This window comes from Cheilinus undulatus, linkage group 1 (assembly GCF_018320785.1).
Source record: "Cheilinus undulatus linkage group 1, ASM1832078v1, whole genome shotgun sequence".
Lineage (NCBI taxonomy): Eukaryota > Metazoa > Chordata > Actinopteri > Labriformes > Labridae > Cheilinus > Cheilinus undulatus.
The window spans coordinates 11883697-11905591 of NC_054865.1; the positions used below are offsets into that span (position 1 = coordinate 11883697).

Below are 21895 nucleotides of genomic sequence, written 5' to 3' on the forward strand. Positions count from 1 at the left end.
AGCTGCTCACTGGCTTTGTCAAGAAGCATGCTTTGACTTTCCGGGGAGTGTATAGCTGGAAACCCACATATGGACAGAAATATTTATGAACATGTATATTGAATACAATGAAATTAATTCAGAAGCAATTAATTCATATTAACATGAATCTCAATATGAGGGTGCAACAAGCTTTTTGCTATAAAGGAGGAGGCTGGGGTGGAGGAGAGGGAACTTTGCAAGCAGTGCGGTACATCAGCATTGATGGAGAGATTAGTGAGAAGGACTTTATATTTAAATGGACTGCTGTGTTGAGAGAAAGAGCTGTGATTGGCTGTGAGAGCTGGGTGGTGATAATTGGGATCAACTGGCTGTCAGCTGATCATGGCTGGGCGTATGGCTTCTGTGAAGCTGCATGGACTAATGCTAAGCTTTATTTAATAGAATAGTCTAACGTCATGAAAACATATTCTGTAAACCAACTTCACACCACAGTGGTGCTGATGTTGATAATATAAGCAGAGCTAGCACCACCAACATTTGATTGTCTTTACAGGTTAATGTGCTTGTACTGAATACATCCCGTGTTGCTTCAGTTGTATGTAAGTATATCCTGACACAATTTCTAGATAACTTTGTCCCCACTTTCTAGATTAAAACTAATGCCAAACCACACTTTTCCCATGAGATGCTAACATTGCTATGAGCTTACTGTTGTTTACACTGGATTAAAGAGCATTGTGGCAGCAAGGCAGTGCTACAGTGGCTACTAGTGGCAGGCGACTTCATTACAATTTAGCTGTAGTGTGTGACCAGGATGTATTGTGGGCTTTAACTGATTAAAAATATCAAGAATTCATTCAGCCAACATGCAATTCTGGCGCCAACAGAGGGATCTTACATTGACCACTTAGCTGGTTAAAAGCAAAAACCCCTGGACAAGAGCGGATGCAGCTATGACCAATCCATGGTACACTTGGTAAACTCAGAGTCAATGTTGGCCTCGTGTCAGTGGAAGCTGAGCTGGTTTTAAGAGATAAGACCAACTGTATTCATGTCTAGCTGGTGCACACGGCTCCTGGTCCTTTAAAGTTTGTCTTATGTCCTGACTTGATGACTCATTACTACTCATCCTGGAAAACAAAACCTACAATGCTGCACCTGTGTCTGGGAGACCGTTACACTTTTGGTTGACGCTGGAAAGTCTGGACGGTTTTTACTGTGACAATTTCAGACTGCGGGAATCAAAAACAGCTATTGTGAAAAATAGTACTTGATGGTATACTATCTATGGGGATTTCACCATGGTTTGTATAATGATGTCACTCAATTAGTAACCCAGTTACTTTATGAAGAGTAATTACAGCTAGTTACTACATTTCAGTAGCTTTCCAGTCACTTCTTTTGGAAAGAACAGTCCTATCTTAAAGCTAGCATATGTCCTAAAGTGTGAGAGGGACAAGTGAATTTCTCCAAATAAAGAAAGCAGATGGATGCATCTCCAGACTACAGACTGATGTGTAATTGCATGAATCATCATTAACATTGGGAACAATCACAGAATGAAATAGGCCCAGAAGCCTGCATTAAAACTGAGTGATGTGAACTATGAAGGCAGAGAAAATGAGGCCACGTGTCCTATGATGAACTTTTCCTTCAGCTTCAACAACAGCGATGATGAGATGATCCCAAAGGACACCACATCATAACGACCTCCTACTGAGACCACAGGGCAGAGCTTTGGCTCTGTGCTGCTGCTGCTCACACTCTGCTGACTGAGAGGACAAAGAAAACAGCTTTGTGCTCAATATGAGGGCAGAGGAATGAGTCTGTAGCATCCAAATCACCCCTGACCTATAGCTTCCTGACTCTCAGCCATTTGAGTGCAGTTAAAAGGTGATTGTGATATCAATAACACGTCCTGTCCTCCTCGATGGCGCTGCAGCAGCAGTGAGCTTCCTCATTGACTTGTCTTACTCACTTAGAGTCAACAAGCTGTACTGATACGAGGCTCAGATGGCTGAAACATGGAGCTTATTGACAGGGACGGCGACAAGCACCCACTTAAACACATTTAGGATAATGATTGGAGTGCCTGCATGTGAGAGCACAGGATGCATGCGTGCGTTCTCATGCCAAGCTGTGAGAGGTGATGAAAGATTGATGCTCAGCTGAGTCCTAAATCATACATGCAAATGGATATGTTCTGCTAATGTACAGCAGAGGGGAAACAGGGCAGATGTGCACAACAAAAACAGATGTTTGAACACACACACATCTATGCAAAGTTAAAAAGATGGTGATGTACACTGAAATAAAGACAGGAGGATTTAAAAAGACCATCAGAGTGAATTATGCTTTTTCTATAGTCTCTTAGTAACCCATGATGTAAAAATCAACATAAATCACTTTGAATGGTAATTCTTGTATTTTTTCATGCATCATTGTTTTAAATATCTGGGGTCTTTCTGGCTTACAGGAACTATTTTTTTTTTTTTTTTTTGGTTTTGCTGTCTGCATAACAGCAGTTTAGGCTGCAACATAACTCAGTTGATCAAATGCAAAAAATGTGATCAATCTTCATTACAGCTGCACATTTAGTAATAATGTAGGATTGTGGTTGTACTAGACAATAATGTGATGATGGCATAATACATGAAAGGTATCATGAGTCTACTTGCTTAATTATAGTGTTGATGTGTGTATTTCTCAACTTAAACTGCACAAATATTAAGCAGCATGAAAAAAATACAAAACCTAAAGTTTTTTATGTTGTTTGCAAAATGTGCATAAAATCTCTGCTGCTACTAAGTATGAATGTATTAAGCTGGTATTTTGACATATTTCAAGTTAACACAATATTGCAACATCTGTGATTTGTAAATTGCAGCATGGCATTTTGTGATTTAATCTCGATTAATTGCCCAGCCCTAATCAAAAGTTGTTTTTGTCAGGCAGGCTCAGGTTTTTAATTTTAGTGTCTGATAACAGAAGGGTCCCTACAGAGGGAAACGGCAAAGTCAAATCTTACTTTTATGTCCTTTTTATAAAGCAAGGATGGACAATTTTGGTTACCAAGAGGGCTGCATGATTGTCTTCCTTTTTTTAAACAAGGTTAGTCCCATTTAGATCAAAGATCTCTTTTCCAAAGGAGACCTGGCCAAGCAGTGTTCATTTCATCAACTAAAACTGACTAAAAATGTTCGTCAACAGCCTTTTTTTCCATGACAAAAACTAGACTAAGACTAACAAAAATAAATCTATGATGACTAAAATTAACTAAAAATAAGTTTAGTTTCTGTCAAGATGACTAGACTAAAATGAAATGTAGTTTTCGTTGGACATTAAAAATCTGTGATAATTCTCCACTGTGGGTAAATGTCAAAAAACAATGCACCTGTATTTCTTTTGTCCCTCAGCTGTAGAAAGCAGGAACCCCAGGTTTAGCAGAGTTTATAGGACATACTCCCAGATTTAAGCATGAGAATAAATGCTTGGACTAAAGTAAAGACTAAGGACTGTGAGGACTTTTTATGGACTAAAACTAGACTAAAATATTTTGAGTTTTTGCCGACTAAAACTAAAAAGGATAGAAATGACTAAAATGTCACTAAAACTAAAATGTGTTTCATTTAAAGACTAAAACTAAGACTAAAATCAAAATAGCTGCCAAAATTAAAACTGTGGCCAAGAAAGGCAGCCGTATATTGTCTCAAAAACCAAACCTACTCAGACTCGCACAGTTCACAATAAACTGTACATTTTTTCAGTAGAGATTTAGTTGCCGAATTTTGCAGGTTGCACAAAGTCAAGCAATCGTAGGTTGTGTAATTCATCCTTTCTTAAAAAGGGCCAAATTTGAACAAATTGTCAGATATTCTGAATATAACCTTAGTGATGTCATTTATTTTATCCATATTTCTGTTTTTAAACTCAAGCGCAAATAGAATATGTTAATTTAATGAAATAAACACAAAATCAAATCAATTTCAAGATGCCTTTTCAATGCAGTGAACATGAGAGTTACTTGATATTTTAACACATTTTTTCTTGCACAATCCTTTCTTGCAAGTGAATTGTGTGATGCAAATAAAAATGTTTTACAAAAATATTTGCAGCCAATCATATCTACCAATGTCTTTGAAAGAACTAAACATATACCAGACTTTGTCATGTTTTGCAAGTTTTCAATTTTTTTGGTGTTTGGAATTGACCTGGGGGCTGCATTGAGTGAAACTGCTATTCTCACTCCCAAGGAAGCCAATGACACAAATGAATTACTTTTACAATAGCAGTTTAAGTCTTCTTTGGACACGAGGACAAAAAAACATCAGGCTAATCTGTCCCAAACTTCTGATGACAGCTCAGTATTAAAAACAATCCATTTACAGAAGTTTTGCGTAAACCAACAATCTTAAAATCTAATATATTTACCAAATCTGTTAATGATGAGGCCCACACATTTCACACAAATCTTAGGCTAGGAACAGGGAGATCTAAATGCTGGCTTCCTTTGAAGAAGCCAGTGAAGGGTGAGAGCAGACTGCAGCAATACTGCAGACTGCGACGGGAACTCTGCAAGTTAAAACATTTTGGCTTTATTAGATTAACATTCATGTCTTTTATAGGTTTGTAATACAGAACAACAATATTTTGACAATTTGGGGAAATTTTACTAAACAGATTCACATGCAGGCTGCCATTTTTGTGCAGTGCATGCTGGGTAAAGATGTATTTGGCAGCATTATTCTTCCTTCTTCCTTAAACCCTTTTAAATTTATACCTGAGAGCAGATTAAGTAAAAATGACATTAAGCAGGAAGTTCCTTTATGTAGATCAAGAGGAAATACGTTGAAACAAGAATAATAAAGCTGTATATGGCATCACCACATGATCACTAGCTCTATGACATATGTGCACTGCACAAAAATCACAGCCTGCATGTAAATATATTTTATGTTTTCTTCAGATGTAGAAATCTACTGTTTCTTTGTGCTGCATACATATAAAATACACAAATGCTAAACTTATAAGGACAATATGTCTTGTTATATAAGGTTCTCTTATAAAGTCCATGGTATCCGGCTGGGTCCAATCAGGCAACAGCTATTTCATTTGAATCAGCCAATCAGCTACAGCACTTGGGTCAAAGACACTCACAGGGTCTGTTTGAAAAGTCCATATGTGAAGGGAAGTGGTTATGACATCTGGATAAGTCTCTTCCTCTGCTCACCTTCCTCTTTCCTCCTATTTATCCAAATGAAACACAAGTTTGATTGAATTAAAACTGTTGTCTGAGTAAAGAGGACATTATCAGTCACACTGGTCTCTTGTTTTATTGAACGATCCAGAGGAGAGTCGCTTTAAATGACACAGAGAACTGTGGGTCATCTTTTCTTCTCTCCTTTCTTAAAGGATGGTCCAGTGTCCTCTGCTAAAGGGGATAATAAAGGAAGTATTTAAGATCCTTATCATTTAGAGGATTTGAACAGCTCTTATCATGGCCAACACTCAAATACTTCCAGGTCATTAACTTCCCTTAAAACCTTCCTCGCCAAAAAAGGACTATTCGAATGGAGCCACACTCCTTAATATAGACACTCATACACTGTAAGGGAGGAGAAAAAGCTGCACATTTTCAAACAGGCGTTAATAAAACAGAACATTTGACCAAGGGTCGTAACATTAGCAAATCTGACTGACTAACTTTGGTGAAAAAAACCTTCTGTTGGCATAAAAAGCAAATGTAAAGCCTGAATTGCTTGAAGTAAGTAAACATATCTGCCAATGCAAAAAAGAGAACATTTTACTTGTTAAGTTTCTTGAATGAAGATTTAATTTTAAAATGAAACAGGTAAACAGACACATGAGTAGACCTTGGTTTTTTTGACAAAGGATTTCCATTTTGCAGCTTTGCAGCACTCTCCTAGAAACTTTCAGGTTGTGTTGATTTTAGGAGTCCTTGTGCGCAAAAAAAAAAAAAAGTCCTCATTTTGATGATGTAGTTGCACATGTTAAAAGTACAGTTTTTCTGTCAAAAATCTCCCCCTGCTGCCAGTCAGATGTGTCAATCACTGAAAAACAATGTCTGGGAAGACATAAAAAACGTTTCTGCAGCGTACTGTTAATCATCTCTCTGATACTGACCTTACAGCAGCACTTCCAGGCATTATAAAGTATTAAATACTCAGTCTTTAAGTTTTATGTCTCATTTTCTTTCGTGGGTCATATAGGCTGAGTCAAGCAGAGCTGAGAGAGGAGTAGGGAAGTCTGGTAGTTGCTTTTCATTTGGGGCTTCATTCAAAATGTTCAGGGCTCATTGTGGGCCTCTTTGAATAGTACATAGCAACCCAGACAACTACTTTTACTCGATCTAGCTGATTTACCCAAACCGTATATTTTGCTGATTTTTTAAGGCCATTGTCTGATTCATACAGATGCATATGGGCCGTACATATCAGCAGAAATGTTCATATCTACTTATAATGATATGCCGATAATATCCTGCATCCCTATATATGATAAATACTCTTCTGACTAACTGGACTTCAGACAAAGTTTGGGGAATTTTCACTGAGCTACTTTAAGTGCAGCTGGAGCAGCAGCTAAACCAGGTGATCAGATCGGTGACTCCCAGCCATATTTCTGAAAAAATTTCCAGTCATGTAGTCTAATAAATACTGGCTGATCATGATTGGCTGCCAATCATTCAGGGTATCCCTTATTTGAAATAAAAATAACTTTGTTTGTATTGCAATTTTAAAAACAGGGGGTTACAAAGTGCTGTGACATGCAGAAAAGTGTAAAAAGGATCATTTAACAGCAATTAAATCCACATGAATTCATTTGTGACTGTTCCTATCGTCCAGCACGATTCCTTTCATAAAAAGTTCAACAGATTATTTCCCATAAGACCATAACAGAACCTGAAATGCACTAATCATTGGGTTTACATTGGTCAAGCAGACAAGACAGTTCTCTGAATGTGACTTAGTGACAGCAGGTTTAATCTAAAGGGAACTGAGTGTCTGAACCTGTCAGCGATGATCGTACTGTGATTGAACTTACTGCACCTGGAATCACTCAGCAGCCTTGACAGCCTGCCTCCCTACTACAGGCTGAAGTAATAAACTGGAGCAATTTCAAATGTTTTTGGTCATTTGGGCCCCATTATGTGTTAAAATAGAGCTCAGGTTTAAAATGACCAGAGCTACCCTTTAAGAGAGTGCTCTCTTGTTGATCCTGGAGTGGGGAAAGGCCAACTGGTGCAGTTTCTGTTGGAGTTGCAGCTCCAGGATATAAAACATCCATCAAACTCAAGCAAACCACAGCAGTGATCCTGGAAGGTTACTGTAGAGCTCCTTAATGGATCTCTCGGCAACTATTTGTAATAAAACTGGAGCATAATGTCAAAACAAAATCTACAATGATGGGAGGAAGTAAGTGCCGAGATGCCGAGCTCGCTCTCATTAGAGAATATGAGTTTTAGATGGTTAGGAAGCTGGAGGCTGTGCAGCTGTGAATGTGTCAAACACTTTCAATCCCTTCGATGCATTTTGTAAACACGTTCGACTGCTGCTCCTCTGCAGTTTGGAGGCAAACTGATGAGACGATTAAAGGGGTCAACATCCCAAATCTGATATGAAACGAATGAGAGATAAGGAGCGAGCGAGCGAGCGAGACAGATACGTACAGTTAGCTCCCCTCGTTTGATGCTCCATTTAGCAGAAACACAAAATAAACCCATCTCCTGTGCAGAGCTGCTCACAGACGCACGGTCGTTATGGAGTCATATAAGAAGAGGAAGAAAGAACAGGCTCAAAATAGACAATGTGCGTTTCCTCTGACTCCTCAGCAGCTGGGATGTGATTTGTAATAAGCGAGGGAACATCAGAGACTGAAATCCCTACAATAGCATTCGACACATAACATTTCCTCAAATACCACAGCTATGCAGGATGGTTCTGAAGCATTTAAGGAAGGCGCACCGCTCACATTAACACAATTCACACCAAGGAGACATTTAGAGACATTAAAACATCCTTTCTATGGTGGTATTGGGAAGAGAAAACATACCCAACTATGAGTAGTTTCCACTGATAAGCCTGAAGAGAAATATCAACAAATTCCTGTCTTTTTCTGTAAAAGACTTCATCATTTTTAAAAATAGCTCAGCATAAGCACAATCGAGAACAACCATAAAACTACAAATGTCTACTTTATCGATTTATACGATTCAGCTGCATTAATCTGTTATTTAAACTTTTCTTTACTGCAGAATCTTTTACATTTTTTGCAGCTTAGAGCTAAGACAACATGACTAATCAGCTAACAACAATACCACTGTCACTGGTCATTTATAGTCACAACTGAATGAAACACTATGATGATAAAATAACCATCCCCGATGTAAAGATGCTGCTTTCTATCATTTTTTTTTTTTTTCCCATAAGACTGTGACCTTCTTGTTTTGCACTTTAGTCGAGTGTATTGAATGGTTGACTGGTTGACATTGTCAGCAACCCCAAGGTCAAACAACATGTTACATAGTCCTTTTGTATGTCACATCACACATTCTTTCCTGCTGCAAACAGGGACAAGTTTCTCACTGCATGCCAGGGCTTTAGAAATACACCTGTCTACAAATTCTCAGTATAGTGCACCTTTTGTACATGGAAGGTTTAGAAAGCTAATACTGACAAATTCAAATGTCAGTATTCGACACTTGCAAATAATTTTATGAATCTTAAAACATCTTTTTCCTTAGCAGTGTCTCATCTGCAACAGAAGCACTGAATGGGCTAATGTTCACACTGCCAAACACTAGTATCAGGGTCTGTGTTCAAAGCTGGCACTTTCATGTTCATGTTTAATATAAGGCCACTAAAGTCAGCATTTTCAGCACCCTGAGCTGGAAAAACGAATTTGGCATCAGGTGTTTCTGTCCCTCTGCTTGCAGTACTCTGACCCTCAATATCCACATAGGACGACTGCGCTGTGTACCGAAGTGCAGTGGGTTTGGTCTGACCGAAGGCAAGTGACCTCGCCCACTGGAAGCTAGTCTAGAACTGCGAGTTCTCACAGGAATAGTATGTCAACATCAGACTGTTTTACCTTTTGAGGTTAATTTATCATCCATTCTGGTGTCAGTCAATGATATTATTGCTTCCTCCACTGGGTGAGCACAATAGGAAGTTAAAAGGTTAATGTTTGCTTAAAGGATCTGTAGTTTTATGTAAATTTTTTTCTCTAAATGTCCTTAAAAGTTAACTTTTCCTCGTCAATGGCGCTGCTATAGCTCTGTGACCCACTGACCCCTCAATGACCCTTTGCTCTCGCTGCAGGATGAGATGTTATGTTGATATAGTGATGATTTACGATCGGAAGTCCTTGCATTGTGTTGTATTTTGAAAGAACTGGACATTCTACTCTTGTGACTTCCTCTTCTGGAGCTTTCTGATCGATGGGTTTTGATGCGGTTTGGCAGCTGTATGTGGAAAATGGAGGTTAGGCCCTGTCCACATGGAGAGGAAAACAAAATATTTCTTTATCGTTCTGAAAAAGTTTTCTGTAAACACTGCATCATTTCAAGGAATGCCTGCATAAGCATGAAACCATTCAAAACAACTGAAAACGCTGCTAAAGAAATCAGCAAAAGCAGAGAAGAAGATTGTGGAGTTAGCGCACCCAACTTTCTCCTGGCTGCTCACCCTTCTGGTTGCACTCTGCAGTGGATCTAAGAACATGTGGCATATGCTGTTCTCCATGACCACTGCTCACGTTGGTAGTAGCGGAGCAGAAGGCTGGGGTGCATGGGGGTAAGTGGGCTTTGACGTGATCGTGTCAGTAAAGCTGCGTTTGATTGTACACACGGAGGTAAAACAGTTTACATATACTGATTTGTTCACTCTAGGACCCGGTCTTGAAAAACACCCACGAGGATCAAACACCAATATAATAAAATACTTTTGCAGATAACTCACAGTCTGAAGAGTTGAAATCAGTTCAATGCTCATCAGCATCCTTTCTTCACTGAACAGTCAAAACCAAGAAGGTAAAGGACCTCTACGGAGAGACAGATCCAACCCATCTTTTCAAGGGTAAAGATTCTAGGTCCTTTACATTGTTTTTCATGTTTTCTTGTTAATTTTTTCTTGCGTCCTTAAATAGCACACAGAGCTATTTAAAAATGACAAAACAGACACTACCGAAGAAAAGCAGAAGTTGAAACATTAACCTCTGAAACTGAGGTTGTGTACGCTGCAACTGCTAAAAGCGCTGGCTGTGGACACAAACCCCTCTGGTTCAAAATGTGACAGTACTGGTGATGTTCAACTGAATGAAATGAGAACAGAAAGGGCACTCACAAATTTGTCTCTGTGTGGTCTGATGAGCAAATTTTGTCATTTTAGTGAAACACTAAACCAAGAGGTATTCATGTAAAAAGTTATGTTAGCATGAAGGTTTTATGTGCTTTAAGATCACTGCATGTGTACATAGAAACGCCTCTTTAAGCCTGGTTTTCAGGACTTTTCTTTTCATTTTTCTTTGATGAATCACTTCAATTGACTGATTCTCTGACATTAAGAAGACTGACCCCATTTCATTACTCCCTCTTACTTTTATGGCTCCTAAATAGACCTCAAAAGTAACTGTCAACTACAATTGCTCAATGTCAACGCCACCACTTCTTCCATCCTCTGTACTGAGTGACTTCATTTTAGTGACATGTCTGCAGAAAATCTACAAGCACAATTCTATTCTAATCCAGCAGGTGTTGGATTTCAGCATCTGTTGGCTCAGAACATACAATACAACACAATACAATAACTTTATTTATCCCCGCAGGGAAATTCAATTACTACTGCTTTATCCTGTGGAGTCTGTCATAGTGAAGTAAATGGCACAACTGGGATGCTTCATGATCTACCAAAAGAAGCACAGTTAAATTTCAAACACAATCTACGTGTTCTGCAGACTAGTGAATGTGCAAAACACACAAAATAGCAAAAAGGATGGAAAAAGAAGAATGATGAAGGCAATGCTGAAATGCAACTATTTCACTATGCAGTGAAAGACGTACTTAAGAAATTCAATCATTCATCATAATATCTAATTAGACAAACATAAACAGTGTAAAACCTCTCAGTTTCATTAGTTTGCCATTATTTAAAGTCTGCTTGCTGTCTTTAGTCATTTCAGGAAATGTGTAACCACCACAATAAACCCAATTAAATCCGTCTCTAAAGTTAAAAGCACTGGTGGAGAAGGTAAGTTGTGGCTCACTTTGGCTCCCCACCAAATCAGGAGGCCCCAACCTTCAAAGACAAATCCAGAGTTTTACAAAGAACATCCTGAAGCACAACCCAATCAATCCGCTATCAGTGAGAGGAAACTGATGCTGTTTCTGTTCTGCATCATTAGATCTCATTACAGACAATGCCTGGTGCTCGCATCAACTCTAATACTCCAAACAAGGAAATTAACAGATAATAAAATAAACCACCACATCTTTCATTAGATTCATTAGTAATATTAAAGAAAAACAGCATCTTAATTATTTCACTTGTTAAAAGATAACTGGCTGGTAAATAATAATCACAACTTCCTTTGTTAAACTCATCTTCCCATCATGCATCGTTAAAGACTGATATGATGCCTCTGTTGGTTCTGAACAAGCAAACTTAACCTCATACAGACACTAAAATATCCTTCCAACCTCAGCAATCTTGAAGCAACAAGCTGGGCATGATAAGTTGTGACAAAGAGAAGGTGAACAACAGCAGAGAAGTTTAACAGGACAGCTGATTCACTTGTAAACACATGTAGTCTGTCTTTTCATTGTTGCTGTCGTCTGCTCTCTGGTGAACAGCATGTGCTGAAAAGCTGCAGTCTGCTCTTCAGTGTTTTCATGTATTTACCATCATCCTTATGTAATATTCTGATAACGCACCACGTAACGACAAACTGTCACTTCATCACTCTCAGCCTTATAAAACAGCATCAATCTGATTTATAGAGCATTTGATCATGTAAAGATAAACACACAAAATGACTCAAATCCATAAAGACTCTCTCTGCTCATGTCTGATCCCATGGCAACATGTACGGTAAAGTCTGCAGACTCTTTGCATTAAAGCCTGTGATTTCACAGTAAAAGGCTGTTAAACAGCATGTCTGTTTAATTCAGAACCAGCGTTATTTTCAACAAGCACCTAAATGGTGACAACCTCATTAAATAAACATTACTTAAGTGTAAAGACGAAGAAACAGTATGCAAAACATTCTAGGTTGAACAACAGCAGGCAGAACAGCTGACTGTGAGCTCCACTTTTAGGATAATAATGCTGGTTGGATAGAAGATCAACACAGAGGTAAAGTATAAAGTAAATTCAACACTCAGGCTTTCAAAGCTGACTCTACAAAGCTTTCAGTCCACTTAATGCTATCTGTTTCTGCTTCAAGTTTTGACAATGCTTCATAACAAATAAGAACAACCACCCCAGCACTGCTTTAGCTCAGTGGGTAGAGCAGGCACTCAAACAGAAGCCACAGTCCTCAACACACTGACTGGTTCACAGGATCGATTCCTGATTTCTGCATGCCCCACTCTCTCCTCAGCTGTCTTGTCATAATAAAGGCAATGCCCCCTCCAACACACACACACACAAATGGGCTGGACGCTTTGGGAAAATAATTGCCATTTTTTCCCTTCAATACTGTGATTGTGATTTGATATGTGATTATTTTTTGAGTCCCACATCTAATGTCCCTTCCAACAAAACAAGGAATAAATCATACTATATTATAACCAACACAATATTATATTGTGATGATGTTGACTCATACTGCAAATGGGGTATGAATTGTTGAATTGAAGGGTGTGATAATTTTTATATCATTCTCTATTTAATAATAAAAAAGTTTAAAAAAAGAAGTAGAATTTTTTTTGTAGAATATTCTAAAAAAAGGAACTTGAATGATTGCATGATTGGTAATGCTTAACACCTCATCTGTAAAAAAGTTTTAGACTGGTATTTTCGCACAAATTCCAGGTAGAAACAATATTGCACCTTCTGCAATTTGAAACCGATCGATTAATGGCCCAGCCCTATCAGAACACACAGCATTTTTTTTTAAAAGAAGACAACCACTGGCTATCTGATTATCCATCCACTTATTATCTATATCAGCATTTCTCAACCTTTTGTTTTTCTGACAAAGCACCCTTCAAACTTTTGAAAAATCCCATCTTCCCATTCCCATCAAAAGGTATGGAACAAAAATGAAAACCTTCCCAAAGAATTTATGTAGTAAAAGAATTAACGAGATCAATCTCTAAAGCACTTGCTTTAAACAAATAAAATGCGTATCTTTACACACAACATCTGTGTAGACCTAAAAACACACTTTGACATGTTTCATCTGCAGCACTGGAAAAAAACATGCATGATTCTTGCCTATTCATTTGCTGACTCAACACTGACATTACCTCAGGAAAAGGGTATGTGTGACAGTTTTGAACATATAATTCAGGATCTCTAAATATCTGCATATTAATTATAATTCTTGCTCATCCTGACAGTGCCAGAAAGCACCCCAAGCTGATACAGCACCCTAGTTAAGAAAAGGCTGACCTATACGACTACTATGAAGTTTAGCATTAGTTCATGAAGGATACAGTAGCCATACGCCTAGCTGTGATCAGCTGACGGCTAGCTGATCCCATTTATCGCCACCCACAGCCAATCACAGCTCTTTCTCTCAACACAGCGGTATATTTAAACATGGTGTACTTCACTAATCCATGCTTACATAAATGCTGATGTACCACACTGCTGCTGCTGGCAAAGCTTAACCTCCTCCACCCCAGCCTCCTCCTTTATAGCATAAAGCTTGTTGCATCCTCATATTGAGGTTTGTCTATTATGTATTAATTGCTTTTGAACTAATTTCATTGTATTCAATATGCATTGTCATAAATGTATAGGGTTTTCTAGCTATGCACTCCCTGGAAAGCAAAGCATGCTGCTTGACTAACCCAGGGAGCATTTTTGAGCAGAGCCTTCTTTGCCAAGTAAACCTGTATATCCTTTTTTGCAGTAAAATGGTTAAATGTATGATGAGAGTTTTCCTGACTGAAGTTGTATAATGCAAGGGATGGAGCCAATCCCAGCTGTCATTGGGTGAAAGGTGGGACAAACCCTGCACAGGTCACCAGTTAATTACAGGGCTAGTGATTGTGTGTGAAAATCCCTGCAGATCAGCTGTTTCTCTGACCAGCCCATCTAGTACCAGCAAACATGGAGTGTTCAAAGTCCCTTAAATGACCTTTCTTCCCCATTCGAATGCTCAGTTTGAACTTGAAACAGCATCTTGACCAAGGCCCAACAGACCAGGATTACCCTCAAATCTTCTCAGGAGCTGTTTTCCATCAAACATGAAACCTTTAACTGATTCAGTTCTACAGAAATTGTCTGTTTCATGTCAGCCAGGCACTTCCAAGCAACATTTGTTTCTTAATGAACATATGTGGATTCAAACACAGGGCAAAGGCAGCAAGTTAAGAGGAAATGTTGTGCATTTATCATGTCCACCTAACACCATTATTCAGGCATCAGGACACACTCAACATCCTGGATCATAAACATAAAATTAACTGGAGAGCAAAGGTAGAATCCAACAACAAACAAACAAACAGTATGATTCAAACTAGAAACTACTGTCAATACGCTTCAACTGACTTTGTAAGTGTAGAAATTAATGCTAAACTTTATCTTCATTCACTGCAAAAGCAAGACCAACAGGATTCAGAATACAACGTTGTCATCATCAGCTTCTTTTGAGAGACTCAGTAATAAAAAGACAGCAATAAAAAGACAGCAACACTAGTGTCTGCACAGGGATGACTGGTATCACAGAACTAGGACTGAGATTTGCCAGCACCAGTATCATCCAACCAGGTTCAAGGAAACTGCATTTGAAAATGCAGCAGGTCTTACCTCGATGAGGAAGTCCCCCGTCCTGAGTCCCGCCTGCCATGCCACCCCTCCCTCGTCCACCGACTCCAGGTACTGCAGCGCGGGAAAGGCGGGCGTAGGAGTAAATTCCTCAATGGGTGTATCCGCTGCACAGCGAGAGTAAACAGAGGTGGTGAGGATAACAAGAAAGGAAAATTAAGTGTAATAATACCAACGAGTCACAACAATGAACACCGACACAAGCTAAGAAAAACTGTCAGAGAGGAGAGAGAGTGTGAGGTGTGACGGTGAATGAATGTTAGCAGAAAAACATTTGAACTTGTCAAACACATAACGGCACTGATGGATAGATTACATTCACATCTGAAGACACACTCTGAACTAGTTTACATGGACTGTAGTATCCCAATTTAGGTCTGGGTTTTCAAGTATCTAGCTTTGTTTTTGAGAATGTAAACACCACATACCAGTTTTAATTCTGACTCTGTCCACTTGTCCCAACACCTAACACATAGTTAACCTGAACTGAACACATCTTGTAGAAAACAATATCCACATATTCAATATTTTGGTCAATTTACAGCATTCTTCAGATAGGATAGCCGAGTCTTCTGTCACAAAAAAATTAATGTTGAAGGGTCCCACTTTGACATGTAGAGTGCAATGTCTAAGGTGCATGGCACACAGCGATTTGGGGAGCAATGGGGTACATTTTACTATCTTAATGGCCCACAATCCCAGCATAAACCCAGGCACAGAGCTCAGGGAGGTTGGATTAATTGGTTTGATTAAACATGGGTGTGTTTTGGTGGTATCGTCCTTCATTTCCTTTAAGAGCCATGTGCACCTGTAGGCTGGTGCATTGGTATTTACACTTCATTTTTGCTTTTGTTCTTTCAACAGACTAAACTAAACGAAAAATCTTCTCTTTCCATTGTGCCACTGAACATACAGAACATGCACGAGACGCTGGTGGAGGATTTAAGTCTCATTTCACTGAAGCATTCCCACAACATCAGAAACAATTACAAAGATGCAGTGAAAACTTCTACATCTTAGAAAACTTACCATCTCTGGCCAGGATTTATGTTGATTAAGCCTCTGTGAGCTCAACATTAAATACAGGTTGGCTGTTAGAATGTATTTACTTATTTCTGCACAGATATCCTTTTCCGTATTCCATAATTTGTGCATAAAGGGTGTTGGACCTTTCTGTTTATATCTTCTGGCTATATTTTCAAAGGTACTCACACGAGGAACGGTTATGTAGAGTTTTATCATGAATTCAACTCTGTTGCATGAAACAGATTCTGCAGGTGTTTCAATTTATTAGAACCCGGACTGGAGCAGAGGCATGCATGAAGGAAAAGACTATTTGAACATCAGCAAATGAATATTACTGTGGAGATGGTAGAATGTTGTGCATCCTGTGTGAGTGGAACTATCTCAGTGGACGTGCCTTATGGACATGCAGATAATATCCCTATTTTTACAAAGCCATCTCTAAATATCATACAGTACCATTGGTTCTGAACCTGGGGTCCTGACCCTCCTGGGGGGGAGGCAAAGATCTCATGGGGGTGGAAGGTTTTGTCGCCACAGCAGTTGCCAAAATCAGAATGGCACATATCAGCTTTTCCAAACTTCAGTATGCTGCCACCCAATTTGAAAGCTGAAAATCTTCTGGAGCCCACCGAAACCTCCATGCAACAATAATATGAGGCTTAAATATTTACTTTTGTCTGTCATATTTTTATTCCATAATTGGGGATTTTCAATGCAAACACTTTGCTTTCAAACACACCAACATTACTCGGAAAGTGTTTGTGGGGTCACAGATGAGCCACTGCCATCTATTTTGTTTTTATCCGACATCTGCAAAGTCACTTACATGTTCTTTCTTATATTTATCTCTACAAATGTTCTCTGTGGCCTAGAAAACTCTTGTTAAGTAGCGTTAATGTCTCTGAAGACACTGTTTAATTCTTAAAATCGAGAAGTGAGTGGCATAGTTTAATGGAGTGTCACCAGATAGTCCAACACCAGTTAAACTGTTACACTGGTGTATACATTATACAAACTAAATGACAAAAAAGGCAACATGAGTTAAAACTTCTGTCTATGCTTTGTTACTTCTGAGACCTAAAATAATAGCATGCATCCAAGTATTTTAAGATAATTTGAAATGCAATTAAGATGGATTCTTTTATTTCTATGTATTTTAATGGTATATAACGTTTAGTGGCCCGCCTACGACACCTCTAGGGCCCACCAATGGCTCACACTTTGGGAAGCACTGGCATATATTAACATACTCTATGTAGATCTGTTGTCTTAGGGATCTGTCCATGAAACTATTAAAATTGATGTTGATTTTTGACAGCAATCTATCACTTTTCAATTTGTGTGGGTGGTTGGGGGGGCTCTTCTTTTCTTAGATACAGGAAGTGGAGGCTCTAGGGAAAAAAAGGAATCACTGCATTATACCACAGACTTTCGGCTTCAGACCAGAGTTTTGATGGTCTAAGACAGTCATTTCTGTGTCCTCACGATAGAAAACTGCCAGCTTTGTTTCTGACCCTCTCATTTTAAGACACGCACACCCCAGGGTGCAAATGATAGTGAGAGTTCATTTCTACGAGCTGAGCTTTAACACACTAACACTCATTTGGATAGAGCTGATATTAGTTGTGTCAGATTCATGGATGACAGAAAAACGTCCCCTCAGTGTTCCTTTAAAAAGCAAAGCAAATATTCTGTATTAAAACAAAGACTGTGGCGTCAACAGGGACTGCCTGTCCTCTGTACTTTAAGGGATTTTTCACGAGATATTTTACCATATCTTTACACAAGTTTGACACAATTTACACACATTTTTATTTAGGATATTAAAAGAAAATAGTGTTTGAACACAGAGCAGGATGAAGCAGAAATTATGTCCCGAGGCTGGATTTATTCGAAGACTTTTTTTCCACAAACACCCTTTTCTAAAATACGCAAAACTTCTCTAATACATTTGTTTTTGCAGCGTGGGCTGCAGAATGCTACACTGACACTGACATCTTTTGTTTTTGAAATGTCATGAAAAACACAGAAAATCCAACTAGATACATGCAATGTTAACCTGTATCATATGAAAGACCTGTATGACATGGGCTCACTTTGTTCAACATTTTGATGAAGGCAAAGTGTAGCATTAAAAATATCAAAGTGCATATTAGCTATAATATGCCAAGATTTAAAGTCTGTCTGCTGTCTTCATGTTTTACAATACACTTCTGCATGCAAAATGTCCCTTTTGAAGTAAAAAGCAGCTTTTTAAAAAACTTGATTGGCACTTACTAATCTGAGGGTAGCTCATAGTTGGCTGGAGCTTCATGTGACATGGTAAGCATGAATATAATGCACGGGCCTCCACAGTTCAGCAGGTAAATATCAGGATTTGTTCTGCTGTGCGTCATTCTATATGTTTGAATTTTGATGTTTTTGACTGTATTCTTCAATAGCATGTTGCATGAAGAGACTCAAATGACATTGCACACCTTTTACATGATCTGCTTGATGATGCATGATCAAAGCAGTTGAATGTTGTGTGAAGGCTTATTCCTGATGAGGTACCATAACCATCATCCCAGGGTGCAGAATTACATGATGATATTTGCAGCAAAGAGCTGCAGGAAACTGTTGAAATGACAGGATCATTTTTAAATGAGCCATCACACTTCACTCGGCACATTTATGCTACAGGTGTGGGAGACTGAAATATACACAAAAATATAATTAGAAATATATTTATATTTCTTTTCTTAAATTTGGACTTTTGCAGTAAATTTGTTGCAAATATTATGGTGATAGTGACGCCATTATGATTTACTGTGAAGCCCTAGTATCTCAACATGAAGTAGCCTTAATAAAAGTCTAAAATCATTAAAAGATATTTCTCTGATGAAAGTGCAAGTTAAATGGACCAAGAATTTTGAGAAAGCTTTTCAATGCCAACTCAGTGTTCTTGACAGCTTTCTTTATTCAGAGCTAAGGCACTGAGATATTTAAAAGGATTTAAACTATTAGAAAATTCCAAGGCACCATTTAAATGCCTTCAGAGTCACATCCTCATTATCAAGTAGATGTCAAAACCGACTCTGGCATTTTTCTATAGCAGACCTCTGACAGTGAGACAATGACAAAAACAAAGACAAAAGATGCAGGATCGTGCTAAGATGGAACATGAAGATGAAGGCTGTGATGATACCAGACCCCAATTTTGATCAAATTATAGGAGAAGAAGTCTATATCTGATATGGGCTTTGATGTCAGTGTGATCCTGACTCACATAGCTACATCAGGTATCAATGGGCCAATCAAGCCAATTAGTTCTATGCTAGTTTGTGTTTACTGCTAGCATGTGCATGTTCTTCATCACTGTTGTCACAGCACTGGTAGGCCTGAGCATTTTGCAAGGCAGAGTTAGCGTAGCATGGAGGACACTAACAACGACTAATATCCATCCTCTTCACCACTTATTCTGTTCAGGGTTGAGGGAGCCAGAGCCTATCCCAGCTTTTATTGGGAGAGAGGTGGGGTAAACCCTGGACTGGCCAGCCAATCACAGGGCTGACATATAGAGAAAAACAAGAAGGCACACTCACACCTACGGCCAATTCAGAGTCACCAGTTAAACTAACAAGCATGTCCTTGTTGTTGGGAGGAAGCTGGAGCTAACCCCTGAACCGCTGTGAAGGTATTTCCCTTACTTAACTACAATGTATGAACATATAGCTCATGCTTTAAAGGTCAGTGGTTTAAACAAAGAAAAAAGGCAGATTCAAAAAAATGTGTCGGTTTACTTTGTCGGCTTTCTTACAAATAGGGAGAAACTTGATGTAATTTCCTAAAAGCTCCAGAACACTTGGAACCACAGTGGAGTTTGTCATCACATGAATAATGTCCTTTCTGGAGGCGCTCTGCCTGACCTCTATAAGAACATATGAGAGCATTTATCATCAGAGCTAATAGATGTTAAAGCTATGAGCTTCACAGCAGACACCTGCAGCTGTGACGTGACCACACAGAGCAATGCTACAGGCTACAATCTCCCACAGATCACAACCTAGAGACTCAATTTCAACTGCAGCTTGAAGAGGGTCACTGTGACAGCAGAGGGGTTAATACTGAGGTATCCTTATTGTTTGATGATTGATAGGGATGCAGGGAATTGAATTTTGCAGCTATACAATATGCTGACATTTCCGACAACTCATTTTTGCATATAAAGATACCAGTATTGATATATAAAATTAAAACTCCACAAACTTGCCTTATAGGGTGAAGGTGAGGCTTTGTTTTTGCATATCCATTTTGTAATAAAATGGTTAAATGCATGATGAGAGTGTCCCTGACTTTAATGAGGGAAACCTATTCCCACAAATTTTGGACTTTATGCTCTTTTTTACCAATGAACCGAACCCGTACTGAACCATGACCAAAAAAACGAGGTACAAACCGAACTGTGACCTCCGTGAAATGCTACACCCCTACCGGTGATACGACTGTGGTGCTAAGAAATGACCTTCATTTCTCTACACTTAAAAAGCTGTTTATTTGACTGAATATCTTTTAGGGATGTAAACGTACATGTATTCGTACCGTACCAATTCGGTACGGGCCTCTCGGTACAGTACAGACGTGAATCGAATGCATACATGTTGAACGAAGCTCATACACAGACGGAAAACCAGAAAACAATTCACTGTCACACTGTCCTGGCAACTACACAACCACAGCAAACAACAGCAACAGCCTGAATATTCCGAGATAAAAGTGTCCTGTTCAGGAACACTTTGTTTCCCAGTAAAATACAACAGTGAACAAAGACAACAACAGTAGTGCTGACATTATTCAGCAGGTGTGTCCATGACAGCACATCCAGCGGATCAATAAAAGCATTTGAAAAGGCAACACTCAAACAAGAGCGTCACTGTAAGGAGGAGGAACAACAAAAAGTCTCACCAGCCAGTTATGAATTTCCCATGATATATTGTCTTTTCATTTTAACAATGGTGCTCTGGTTTTGTGAATAAAAGTAATTCTAACGCAGTACCTTCAACTGTCAGCTTTGCAGGAGGGGAAGAGGGGACTCCCATCATGTCTGCAGCTGCGTCATAGGTAAAGTTATCCTCAGATTTCACATGGCTCTAACCTCTTTATCCACCAAGATGGGCTGTGAAAAGTTCTCCCAAACTTTGAAGTAGATCTCATGGGTTAAACAAGTAATCCAGTGCTGAAGTCCATGTTAAAATCAGCAGGATAGACGTTGTTAGCATACTTAACAAGCTAACTTACGGGTGTATGATGATGCGTTCAAGTTGACTGGGAAATTGTAGTGTTTTAATAATGGATATTAATATGTAAATATATCAATTAAAATAACCAAGTAATTCAAAAATATATTTATTACCTCTGCCAAGGAGGTTATGTGATCAGGTGGGTTTGTTCGTTTGTTAGTTAGTTAGTTTGTTAGCAACATAACTCAAAAAGTTAAGGACAGATTTTGATGAAATTTTCAGGAAATGTCAGAAATGGTTTAAGGAAGAACTGATTAAATTTTGGGAGTGATCCAAATCACTGTCTGGAACCAGGAATTTTTTAATGGATTCTGTACTACTGGGAGATAGGGCAAATGGCGGAGGGCTGCGCTGTTACCACTTTACACCAGGAGATGACGGACATGAGTAACTTCAATCCCGGCAGCATTTTTGGGTGTGTTTCTATTGTAAACTGTGAAGTTTAGGAGTTTGAAAGACGCGCCCGGTCGAGGAGACAGGTCGGAGCGTAACAGAGAGAAAGACAGCGAATTGTAGCGAGAATACTCACAATGCTGGGAGGAATAGAGGAATATTCACCCTCTGCCATGACTTCCAGTCGTCCGGTGAGAC

The 21895-nt window shown here is 38.9% G+C and overlaps 1 protein-coding gene across 1 annotated transcript in view; it reads right to left on the reverse strand.

Annotated features, from left to right (window-relative positions):
- Positions 1-21895, reverse strand: part of LOC121506994 (SH3 and multiple ankyrin repeat domains protein 2-like) — a 351623-nt gene that overhangs the window by 95653 nt on the left and 234075 nt on the right. Inside the window, exon 16 of the mRNA XM_041783083.1 lies at positions 14982-15106. Within this exon, the coding sequence (XP_041639017.1) occupies positions 14982-15106 (125 nt within the window). The remainder of the gene's footprint in view (positions 1-14981; positions 15107-21895) is intronic.